The 13,006-nt window shown below is 41.7% G+C and overlaps 1 protein-coding gene across 7 annotated transcripts in view; it reads left to right on the top strand.

Moving 5' to 3' along the window:
* LOC129821081 (unconventional myosin-Ib-like) overlaps positions 1–13,006 on the top strand; it is a 150,175-nt gene that overhangs the window by 129,453 nt on the left and 7,716 nt on the right. For 5 of the 7 annotated variants that reach the window (XM_055878349.1, XM_055878345.1, XM_055878348.1 and 2 more), the window contains exons 20-23: positions 5,421–5,570; positions 7,968–8,036; positions 8,139–8,225; positions 8,611–8,697. In XM_055878349.1, coding sequence (XP_055734324.1) covers positions 5,421–5,570; positions 7,968–8,036; positions 8,139–8,225; positions 8,611–8,697 — 393 coding nt within the window. The remainder of the gene's footprint in view (positions 1–5,420; positions 5,571–7,967; positions 8,037–8,138; positions 8,226–8,610; positions 8,698–13,006) is intronic. The other 2 variants (XM_055878350.1, XM_055878353.1) reach the window with 1 other exon arrangement.

Raw genomic sequence — 13,006 nt, forward strand, 5'->3', positions numbered from 1 at the left:
CCCATTACGGATGCAGGCAATGAGGCAGTGATCGCTGAGATCTTGGTTGAAAACAGCAGAGGTGTATTTGGAGGGCGAGTTAGTTAGGATGATATCTATGAGGGTGCCCGTGTTAATGGATTTGGGGTTGTACCTGGTAGGTTCAATGATAATTTGTGTGAGATTGAGGGCATCAAGCTTAGATTGTAGGATGGCCGGGGTGTTAAGCATGTCCCAGTTTAGGTCACCTAGCAGCATGAGCTCAGAAGATACACATTGATTGCCCCCCATCAGTCATATACAGTATGTAGTCATATACAGTATGGCTAATCCAGTGGGCTCATGCTCTCATGTTTGACTGCATTAAAAGGCATCTGAGAGCAGGAAGTCATGCTCTGCTGAGGCCCTCTATACTAATTACAACACTTAACCCACATTCTGAGCACACATGGTTTCATTTATCAATTCTAGGGCTTACCTCGTTTAGTTGACTGGTCGATTGTTTGGTCGATAGGCTGTTGGTGGAACAGTGGCAAATATATACAAATAAAAAAAAATCTGGCACACGAGATACCTGTCTGATTCATGCCTGTCTGAGTGGGCTAATCCATTCCGGAGGCTGCGGTGATGGCACACCAGCATCACCAGTAGTACATTTACCGTTAATTACCATCATTTCTAATATACAATGTTTGTTTGGATATGATAATTTTTGTTAATGCGTTCAATATTTTATTACAGTCTTACTGTTGTCATTGTACGAGTGGACATGTTGTTTGCAGAGTGCACAATCTAGGCTAAAAAGTTTTGGTTTATTTCCTTCCATTTACGAGTTGTCAATTTATTCATTGTCTTTTGTTTGGAGTACTCCTGTCAGTCTTGAGTAAGAACACGTGTCTGATTACGCATAGAAGTAGACCTAGTCTACCTGCCCTACACGCAAATGTAGGCCTATAAATGTGCCCATTTACTCACAATCACTGTGGAGCTTTTCAAAGTAATTTCTTTCTTCGCATCAAACAGCAAGTAAAATAAGTCTGTTTTTACATCCGTTGATAATGACAGTAGTTCCTCAACGTAGCCTATTTGAAATATCTTTCCAATGCTCTACCTTTCGATAACCACTCGGCATGAAAGGGAAAAAAATGTCATGCTCGGATCCGGTGGAAATGTCATAAAATAGGCCTACCTGATTACTTCTTATCCCTTACACAAATAGCCTACCCCAATGTCTGTCTGTCCAAAGCTCGAGCAAGAGCTTTGGGCGGAACAAGTTGATACAATGTTTTAAGTTCCTGGCAGACAGGCCATGCGTAGCCAATGTGATTCATAGGATATTTTTTTTTTTTTATAGATATTTTCTACCTGCGTGCTGCAATGTTTTTATCTTTACATATTGGCAATGGCAAAGGAAGTTACTTTTAGATTTATCATTTTCATTTATATAAAATTTTGATTAACCACATGACATTGATTTTGAAACATGAATACTTTATTATACAGTACCAGTTGAAAGTTTGGACACCTACTCATTCCAGGGTTTTTCTTTATTTTGACTATTTCTACATTGTAGAATAATAATGAAGACGTCAAAACTATGAAATAACACACATGGAATCATGTAGTAACCTAAAAAGTGTTAAACAAATCAAAATATATTTTATATTTTTGGTTCTTCAAAGTAGCCACCCTTTGCCTTAATGACAGCGTTACACATTCTTGGCATTCTCTCAACCAGCTTCCAGTCGCCTGGAATGCATTTCAATTAACTGGTGTGCCAATCAGTTGCGTTGTGACACGGTAGGGGTGGTATACCGAAGATACCCCTATTTGGTAAAATACCAAATCCATATTATGGCAAGAACAGCTCAAATAAGCAAAGAGAAACGACAGTCCATTACTTTAAGACATGAATGTCAATCAATATGGAACATTTCAAGAACTTGGAACGTTTCTTCAAGTGCAGTCACAAACACCATCAAGCGCTATGATGAAACTGGCTCTCGTGAGGACCACCACAGGAAAGGAAGGCCCAGAGTTACCTCTGCTGCAGAGGATAAGTTCATTAGAGTTACCAGCCTTAGAAATTGCATCCCAAATAAATGCTTCACAGAGTTCAAGTAACAGACACATCTCAACATCAACTGTTCAGAGGAGACTGCATGAATTAGGGCTTCATGGTCGAATTGCTGCAAAGAAACCACTACTAAAGGACACCAATAAGAATAACAGACTTGCTTGGGGCAAGAAACACGAGCAATGGACATTAGACTGGTGGAAATCTGTCCTTTGGCCTGATGAATCCAAATGAGAGATTTTTGGTTCAAACCGTTGTCTTTTTGAGACGCAGAGTAGGTGAACAGATGATCGCATGTGTGGTTCCCACCATGAATAATTGAGGAGGAGGTGTGAGGGTGTTGGGGTGCTTTGCTGGTGACACTGTCTGTGATTTATTTAGATTTCAAGGCACACTTAACCAGCATGGCTACCACAGCATTCTGCAGGAATGTGCCATCCCATCTGGTTTGCGCTTAGTGGGACTATCATTTGTTTTTCAACCAGATAATGACCCAACACACCTCCAGGCTGTGTAAAGGCTATTTGACCAAGAAGGAGAGTGATGGTGTGCTGCATCAGATGACCTGGCCTTCACAATCCTCCCCACCTCAACCCAACTGAGATGGTTTGGGATAAGTTGGACCTCAGAGTGAAGGAAAAGCAGCCAACAAGTGCTCAGCATATGTGAGAACTCCTTCAAGACTGTTGGAAAAGCATTCCAGGTGAAGCTGGTTGAGAGAATGTTAAGAGTGTGCAAAGGGTGCCTACTTTGTAGATTGTCAAATATAAGATATGTTTTGATTTGTTTAACAAATGTTTTTTGCTTACTACATGATTCCATATATGTTATTTCATAGTTTTGATGTCTTCACTATTATTCAACAATGTGTAACATGGTAAAAATAAAGTAGGTGTGCCCAAACTTTTGACTGGGAAATGAAATTAAACTGTTCCACAAAAATGTGCATTTGAAAATCATAATTGGGACGCAGATCAGTAAAAACTGTACGGTAACATGGCACTCCAAATGGAAAAGGTTGCCGAACGCTGGTGTAGCCTATTACCCGCAACTTCAGGAGCGTGAAGGCAGAATCTGAGAAGCCAGCAGCAGCGAGAGGAGGAGGGTTGGGTCGGGAACAGGTTTTTTTTGTTCTGGTTAGGCTATATTGATTTCTGGCTTACCCTCTTTAGTAATTTGTCTGAATTTATTTTTATTTACTGTGCTTAAAGCATCAGACAAGCTCAGTAGCCTACATATTAGAGGTCGAGATTGATTTTTCAACGCCGATACCGATTATTGGAGGACCAAAAAAGCCTATACCGATTAATCGGCCTTATTTGAAATAATGACAGTTACTGAATGAACATTGAACACTTTTATTTTAACTTAATATAATACCTAAATAACATATATTTAGTCTCAAATAAATAATGAAACATGCTCAATTTCGTTTAAATAATGCCAAAACCCAGTGTTGGAGAAGAAAGTAAAAGTGCAAATGTGCCATGTAAAAAAAGCTAACGTTTAAGTGCCTTGCTCAGAACATATGAAAGCTGGTGGTTCAATATTCCCAGGTCTTCAATATTCCCAGTAAAGAAAAATTTGGTTGCAGTTATCATAGGAATTATGAGGCGTCGACTATTTCTCTCTCTCATTTGTATTCCATATACCTTTGACTATTGGATGTTCTTATAGGCACTTTAGTACTGCCAGCCAATTCTCAGGAGTTGATAGGCTTGAAGTCATAAACAGCGCTGTGATCAAGCATTGCTAAGAGCTGCTGGCATACGCAGTAAGGTTTGAATGAATGTTTACAAGACTGCTGCTGCTTACCACCGCTCAGTCAGACTGCTCTATCAAATCATAGACTTAATTATAATATAATAAAAACATAGAAATACGAGACTTAGGTCATTAATATGGTTAAATCCGGAAACTATCATTTCGAAAACAAAACGTTTGTTCTTTCAGTGAAATACGGAACCGTTACGTATTTTATCGAACGGCTTTCAACCCTAAGTCTAAATATTGCTGTTACATTACACAACCTTCAATGTTATGTCATAATTACGTAAAATGTTGGCAAATTAGTTCGCAACGAGCCAGGCGGCCCAAACTGTTGCATATACCCTGACTCTGCGTGCAATGAACGCAAGATACAATGTTGCAAGAGAAGTGACACAGTTTCCCTAGTTAATATTGCCTGCTAACATAAATTTCTTTTAACTAAATATGCAGGTTTAAAAAATATATACTTCTGTGTATTTATTTTAAGAAAGGCATTGATGTTTGGCAGGTACATTCGTGCAACGATTGTGCTTTTTACGCGAATGTGCCTTTGTTACATCATCACCCGTTTGGCGAATTAGGCTGTGATTCGATGATAAATTAACAGGCACCGCATTGATTATATGCAACGCAGGATAAGCCAATTAACCTAGTAATATCATCAACTATGTGTATAACTAGTGATTATGTGAAGATTGATTGTTTTTTTATAAGATAAGTTTAATGCAAGCTAGCAACTTACCTTGGCTCCTTGCTGCACTCGCGTAACAGGTAGTCAGCCTGCCATGCAGTCTCCTCGTAAAATGCAATGTAATCGGCCATGATCAGTGTCCAAAAATGGCAATTACCGATTGTTATGAAAATTTGAAATTGCCCCTAATTAATCGGCCATGCCAATTAATTCGTCGACCTCTACTACATATAGTTGATTTTATTCAAACATATGGTGAGTCTATATAAAAATTTAGACCAAACGATTGGTCGAAAGACCAGACAACTCTATTGACCAATTTTTTTGTCGTGGACAGCCCTAATCAATTTTATCCATTCTATGGTGACTCGGCCAGTAGCATGGGAAAAAAGGAACATTTAGGCCTATTTTCCATGGTAGCATGGGCTTTTAAGAACATGCAGTGGTGGGTGCAACAACGAAACCATGTCAGTCCAGGAGCCAGTCTAAACAAAGCTAGTAAAGCCTGATCTCATAGGGTTGTGTCCTTATCCTTGATCTACTGTACCTTCTTACCAGGTTAGCTAAGTATCTCCGACTCTGTTATAGAGTGAAGCTACAGTTCAGTCATGGTGGTGGTAGGATGGGGCCTAGTCAAGGTCACTAAACTCTCACCCGATAGGTCTCTGTCTGCAAAGGTATTTGAGGTGGAGAATGTGTTTGGGCAGCTATAGAAGCCCCTTATCATTCTAAAGATCTTGTGCTGCCTGCAAAACCACACAATAATGTCCTAAAATGACATCCTGTCTCAATGAAAAAGGTTTTCTCATTCCTAAATTGTACAGACTATGCTGGTGTTCTTAGTATTCTAGTAGATGTTCATGTTCCTATCATCTTCTTGATGCCTTCTTCCTGTGTCCCCAGCTGTTCACTCTGGAGGAGAGGAGGAGGGCGTGTCTGGAGGACCTGGCCACCCTGATCCAGAAGATCTACCGGGGGTGGAAGTCTCGTACTCACTTTCTGCTGCTGAAGAAGAGCCAGGTGGTGGTGGCAGCCTGGTACCGCAGATATGCGGTGAGTTAGCTTGTCTCTACTATGCACACACAAACACATACAGAAAGTCATGCCGGTTCAAATGTGTAAGATATGAGTGCATCCGTCTGTGGGAGCACAATCTGATGCAAATATAGCATGCTTCGGTCAGAAAATAGATTTGAATGTTACAGATCGGCGGTTCACTAAAATGTTTTGCTCAAATTACTTCAGAAAATAGCATCTTTTGTGACAACTGCGTCCTCTCTCATGTAACCATGTTGACAGTCATTGATCTACAAGTCATTTTGCATGCCGAACAACCCTTGGTAATATCAGTAGCCTAGTCAAACTGCTCGCTGTGAACAGCTTCGCGCACTGACCAACAAGAGGTAGGCCTATTCTTGATCAGCGTTCAAATGTTTGTAAAATGGCTTGTGCAATATTAGGCTTTATTAGTTGAGTGGCAACCAATGTTATTTGCTTGGTTATTTTGATCAAATGCACTATTGAAAATGGTGTTTTATCGGAATAAAGGTAGCCTAAGCTATCGCCATGGACACAACTCTCATCTGGCTATAGGTAGGCTACATGCTGATCGGGGTTTAGGCTACACTCAATTTTATTTGGATTGTTCAGGTTCACCATCAGCAGTCGTTTTGCTTGAAACAAATCAGTGTATATGGTCATTTTTAGATATACAGCGTACAGATGACAATTTCATAAGGACAGAAATTGCTTTTGCTGCCCGCACTGCATGATCGAAGAAGAGAAGCTCACTCCAACTGAGTTGTCAAAACCATTCGATTATGAGACTGGGTGAAATCCAAAGTTCTGGTATATATTCATTGGCTATGTCAATGGCTATAACTGGTAGTGGGGTGGTAGAGGCCCAGTTTCCCTTATGGCTCCGCTCACTACCGTTCAAAAGTTTGGGGTCACTTAGGAATGTCCTTGTTTTTGAAAAATAAGCACATTTTTTGTCCATTTAAAATAACATAAAATTGATGAGAAATACAGTGTAGACATTGTTAATGTTGTAAATGACTATTGTAGCTGGAAACGGCTGATTGTTAATGGAATATCTACATAGGCGTACAGGGGCCCATTTATAAGCAACCATCACTCCTGTGTTCCAATGACACGTTGTGTTAGCTAATCCAAGTTTATAATTTTAAAAGGCTAATTGATCATTAGAAAACCCTTTTGCAGTTATGTTAGCACAGCTGAAAACTGTTGTTCTGATATAAAGAAGCATTAAAACTTGCCTTCTTTACACTGGTTGAGCGTCTGGAGCATCAGCATTTGTGGATTTGATTACAGGCTCAAAATGGCCAGAAACTTGTCAGTATATTCTTGTTCTGAGAAATTAAGGTTATTCCATGCTAGAAATTGCCAAGAAACTGAAGGTCTCACACAACGCTGTGTACTGCAAACTGTCTCTAACAAGAATAGAAAGAGGAGTGGGAGACCCCGGTGCACAACTGAGCAAGAGGACAAGTACATTATGGTGTCTAGTTTGAGAAGCAGATTCCTCACAAGTCCTCAACTGGCAGCTTCATTAAATAGTACCCGCAAAACACCAGTCTCAACGTCAACAGTGAAGAGGCGACTCCGGGATGCTGGTTTTCTAGGCAGAGTTCCTCTGTCCAGTGCCTGTGTTCTTTTGCCCATCTTAATCTTTTCTTTTTATTGGCCAGTCTGAGATATGGCTTTTTCTCTGCAACTCTGCCTAGAAGGCCAGCATCCCGGAGCGGCTCTTCACTGTTAATGTTTTTACTGGTGTTCCAGCTACAATAGTAATTTACAACATTAACAATGTCTACACCCTCTTTCTGATCAACTTGATGTTATTTTAATGGACAAGAAAAATTTGCTTTTCTTTCAAAAACAAGGACATTTCTAAGTGACCCCAAACGTTTGAACGGTAGTGTACATATTTTACACACACGCGCACACACACAAGTCAGTACAGATAGATCCAGCACAGACAGGCCTAGCTCATGAGCTCCATCAGCAGCAGATTTTACATTTACATTTAAGTCATTTAGCAGACGCTCTTATCCAGAGCGACTTACAAATTGGAAAGTTCATACATATTCATCCTGGTCCCCCCGTGGAAATTGAACCCTGGTCCCCCCGTGGGAATTGAACCCACAACCCTGGCGTTGCAAGCGCCATGCTCTACCAACTGAGCCACACGGGACCACAATTTTAATTAAAAATGGAAATTAATTCAACCAAATCACACTGAATTGTTTGATACTAAAACGTTTCTTTCCTGTATCGTATCGGAGCCCATGTATCTAGATGCGTATCGAATCATCTTGAAACGAAAAAGATGTGCATCCCTAATATGGTGGCTATAGAGCTTAGATGCCTGTAGTTCGAACTTACTTGTCAGTTGAGCTCAGTGTTTTTTTCCTTCCCCTGTTGCAGCAACAAAATAAATATCAGAAGATCAAGAGTGCTACACTAGTGATGCAGTCCTTCAGCAGAGGGTGGAAGGTATGTCCATGTCCACATACCAGTCAAACACTATAGGAAAGCATGTTTTCCTGTGATAATGCTGTAGTAAAGGCATGTTTAAAAACTATGTTTTTTCTCCAGGCCCGCAACATCTTGCGGCAACTGAAATACGAGAAGAGATGCAAGGAGGCTGTGACTACCATTGCAGCGTACTGGCACGGGACTCAGGTACTGGCTCAAACACCTGATACCTGATTTCAACATAATGATTAGACAATGTAAAGACAAGTATAGAATGATATTGGGAGGAAATGGATGAGCTGCTGATTATGGACATCCATTGCCTTTTGCTTTTACAAGGTTTATCTGCCATAAAGCCAGGTAAGGAAATACAGTATTATATGACGTGGCTCTGCTCAGGTCTCCCAGCTATACTGAGAGCTAAACTAGAGCAATTTCACAGCTTTTTCCTTCTGGTCTTCTACTGTCGCTGATCTTACCACCGCTGCTTTTCTCACACTCTTTTTCACTCTCTTCCTCCCCTCTCTCTTATTCTTCCCTCCTAACCTCCACTCTCCTCCCTCCATCCTCCCACCATCCCGGCCACCCCCAGGCTCGGATGGAGCTGCGGCGCCTAAAGACGGAGGCGCGGAATAAGCGTGCCGTGTCTGTCATATGGGCATACTGGCAGGGGACCAAGGTATTTAAGCCGGTTGCCGTTGTCGTGTTTTGCCATCCCAGCTGTCCGTCATACCCCATGTCCCACCCCTCCTCTTGAAACTGACCAATTGAATAGCTCGTCATCGTCCCATTGGTCCACTAGCGTCCCTTACCAGTGTCTGGTGTTTGACTCATCTGTTTTATTGTCCCTTTAATAGGTGTCATTTGAGGGATATTGAGCGGCTAACCTTATACCACTAACATCTATTTAAACGTCTGTTTGCTAGTCCTCTGTTACTGTTATGGAGCCTCCCTTACATTCTCCCTTTAGGAACAACTGCAAGTCCCACAACACAATACTCCTTTCCATTCCCATGTCTATGTCTGTTGTTTTCTTGATGTTTGTCATTGCATTCCTCTGTAATCTGTTTTTATGAGAGACATGACGGATAGTACATGATAATGGACGTACAGTATCCAATCAGAAGGAATATCATGTGTTCACTTTGATGTAATAATTCTGAGGACTGTGCTGAGAATAGACTGTATTCCATGTGCCACTACAGAAACACAAAGAGCAGGGTTAGGGTCATTTCCACTTAAATTCCAGTCAATTCAGGAAGTACACTGAAATTCCAATTCTCTTCAATGCTTTTCAATGAGGAACATTTGGAATTTGGTTTATTTACTGAATTGATTTGAATTTAAATGGAATTGGCCCCAATCCTGCTAGGGATCCTCAGATCATATAGCCTAATGGTCATAGCACATACCACCATTACCACTTTATGGACTTTTAAAGTGCTATATGTTTTAGAGGCAACATATAATCCTTTAAAACAGTCCATGCACAACATGTCATGTTTTATGGACATTTAACAACAAGGGATGCAGATCAACTCAGTCCTGCTATCCATTGAAAAACAACCTTTACCACTATTTTGTAACTCTGCATGATCTTATCTAAAGGCTTTACAGCCATACTCACCAGATAATCGTCAAAGACCATGTATTGCCACATGTTGCATGACCAAAGCAGTCGCGTGTGGCTTCATTTATCGACTAATCGTCCCATCTGATTGGTGGATCTAGTCTAGTTTCTTAGTCTGGGCAAAGCCCACTGTACTGGCACTGAATTGGAGTGGTGTCAGTGAGTTATGTGAGCTGTTGTACTAAAACAGACCATGCCAAGTAGTCACAAAGTTTAATGAGTATAATCGATCAGATACTACACTGCTCAAAAAAATAAATGGAACACTAAAATAACACATCCTAGATCTGAATGAATGAACTATTCTTAAATACTTTTTTCTTTACATAGTTGAATGTGCTGACAACAAAATCACACAAAAATGATCAATGGAAATCAAATGTATCAACCCATGGAGGTCTGGATTTGGAGTCACACTCAAAATTAAAGTGGAAAACCACACTACAGGCTGATCCAACTTTGATGTAATGTTCTTAAAACAAGTCAAAATGAGGCTCAGTAGTGTGTGTGGCCTCCACGTGCCTGTATGACCTCCCTACAACGCCTGGGCATGCTCCTGATGAGGTGGTTGATGGTCTCCTGAGGGATCTCCTCCCAGACCTGGACTAAAGCATCCGCCAACTCCTGGACAGTCTGTGGTGCAACGTGGCGTTGGTGGATGGAGTGAGACATGATGTCCCAGATGTGCTCAATTGGATTCAGGTCTGGGGAACGGGCGGGCCAGTCCATAGCATCAATGCCTTCCTCTTGCAGGAACTGCTGACACACTCCAGCCACATGAGGTCTAGCATTGTCTTGCATTAGGAGGAACCCAGGGCCAACCGCACCAGCATATGGTCTCACAAGGGGTCTGAGGATCTCATCTCGGTACCTAATGGCAGTCAGGCTACCTCTGGCGAGCCCATGGAGGGCTGTGCGGCCCCCCAAAGAACTGCCACCCCACACCATGACTGACCCACCGCCAAACCGGTCATGCTGGAGGATGTTGCAGGCAGCAGAACGTTCTCCACAGCGTCTCCAGACTGTCACGTTTGTCACGTGCTCAGTGTGAACCTGCTTTCATCTGTGAAGAGCACAGGGCGCCAGTGGCGAATTTGCCAATCTTGGTGTTCTCTGGCAAATGCCAAACGTCCTGCACGGTGTTGGGCTGTAAGCACAACCCCCACCTGTGGACGTCGGGCCCTCATACCACCCTCATGGAGTCTGTTTATGGCCGTTTGAGCAGACACATGCACATTTGTGGCCTGCTGGAGGTCATTTTGCAGGGCTCTGGCAGTGCTCCTCCTGGTCCTCCTTGCACAAAGGCGGAGGTAGCGGTCCTGCTGCTGGGTTGGTGCCCTCCTACGGCCTCCTCCACATCTCCTGATGTACTGGCCTGTCTCCTGGTAGCGCCTCCATGCTCTGGACACTACGCTGACAGACACAGCAAACCTTCTTGCCACAGCTCGCATTGATGTGCCATTCTGGATGAGCTGCACTACCTGAGCCACTTGTGTGGGTTGTAGACTCCGTCTCATGTTACCACTAGAGTGAAAGCACCGCCAGCATTCAAAAGTGACCAAAACATCAGCCAGGAAGCATAGGAACTGAGAAGTGGTCTGTGGTCACCACCTGCAGAACCACTCCTTTATTGAGGGTGTCTTGCTAATTGCCTATAATTTCCACCTGTTGTCTATTCCATTTGCACAACAGCATGTGAAATGTATTGTCAATCAGTGTTGCTTCCTAAGTGGACAGTTTGATTTCACAGAAGTGTGATTGACTTGGAGTTACATTGTGTTGTTTAAGTGTTCCCTTTATTTTTTTGAGCAGTGTATATCGGATACAATTAATTTCGGTGTACTTCAGGAAAACCTGAACTTTTGTACTAATGTTGCTAGTTCATCAAATCAAGCTTTATTTATACAGCACATTTCAGACATGGAATGCAACGCGTCACAGGAAAAACTAATAAAAACAATGAAAATAAAATCAAATATTTACTACACAACAAACATAAGAGGATAAAAAACTAAATAATATCAAAAATTGAACAACTAAAAAGCACCATAAGGAAAAGCTAAGCTAAAAAGTGTGTTTTAAGATCTCTTTTACATTTTCTAGTTTTGTCCCCCCTCAGGATCTCTGGCAGGCTGTTCCAGAGGCTAGGGGCATAATAACTAAAGGCTGCCGCCATGCCTCTTGGTCCTAGGCTTTGGGTTAGTTAAAAGGCCAGTGCCAGACGTCCTGAGGGTTACATAACTTAAAAGCATGTCTGACATGTATTGGGGTGCACAATGGTGTATTGATTTTTTTTAAACAATAGAAGAATCTTAAAATTAATTCAAAACGCACAGGCAGCCTGTGCAGAGACCTTAAAACCGGTGTAATGTGTGCTCTCCGTTTGGTCTTGGTCAGTACCCGTGCTGCTGCATTCTGTATGTTTTGCAGTTGACCACTGCCTTTCTTGGAGAGCATTACAGTAGTCAAGCCTGCTTGTTATAAAAGCATGCATGAGTCTCTCTGTATCAGCCTGAGAGAGAATTCCAAAATTCTCTCTGTGCTTTAGCGCCAACAATAAGTACCTCAGTCTTGTCTTGATTTAGCTGGAGGAAGTTGTGAGCCATCCAAGTATTTAAATCACTAATACAGTCTAATAATGTATCTGTGGTGCTAAAATCCTCTGGTGACACAGAAATGTAAAGTTGTGTATTGTCTGTGTAGCAGGGAATGTCAATGCTGTGCTTTCTGATAACGCTGCCAAGGGTTGACGTATATAAACTGAACAGTACCAGACCCAAAATTGAACCTTGTAAAATGCCATGTGATATGTATTTTCTCTGAATTATGTTCACCAAGGGTGACAAACTCTTGACCGGTTAAATAGGTCCTAAACCAATTTAGAACTTGACTGGAGAAGCCAACCCACCTGTCCAGAAGGACATCATTTTCAACAGGGTTGAATGCAGCACTTAAATCCAAGAGCACAAGGAGAGCTGTTTGACATCTGTGGTGGCTCATTTACCACTAACTAAGGCAGTCTCTGTGCTGTGGTGGGCACAAAAAACAGATTGCAATTTTTCAATAATGTATTTGGCATTTGAAGAAAGAAAAAAAAGATCTGTTTGAAAACCAATTTCTCCATAATTTTGCTTAAGAATGGAAGGTTGGAGATTGGCTGAAAATTGCTGAGAGCTGAATAATCTGGACTATTTTTCTTCAGAAGGGGTTTTACCGTAGCAGTTTTTAGTGCAGTGGGGAAAGTGCCAATGGACAGGGAATGATTAACAATAGCTTGTACTTCTTCAGATATGCAATTAAATGTGGATTTGAAGAAGGTGGTGGGATAGGATCCAGAAGGCAGGTATTAGGCCTTAAG

This window comes from Salvelinus fontinalis, chromosome 23, assembly GCF_029448725.1.
Source record: "Salvelinus fontinalis isolate EN_2023a chromosome 23, ASM2944872v1, whole genome shotgun sequence".
Taxonomy (NCBI): Eukaryota; Metazoa; Chordata; class Actinopteri; order Salmoniformes; family Salmonidae; genus Salvelinus; species Salvelinus fontinalis.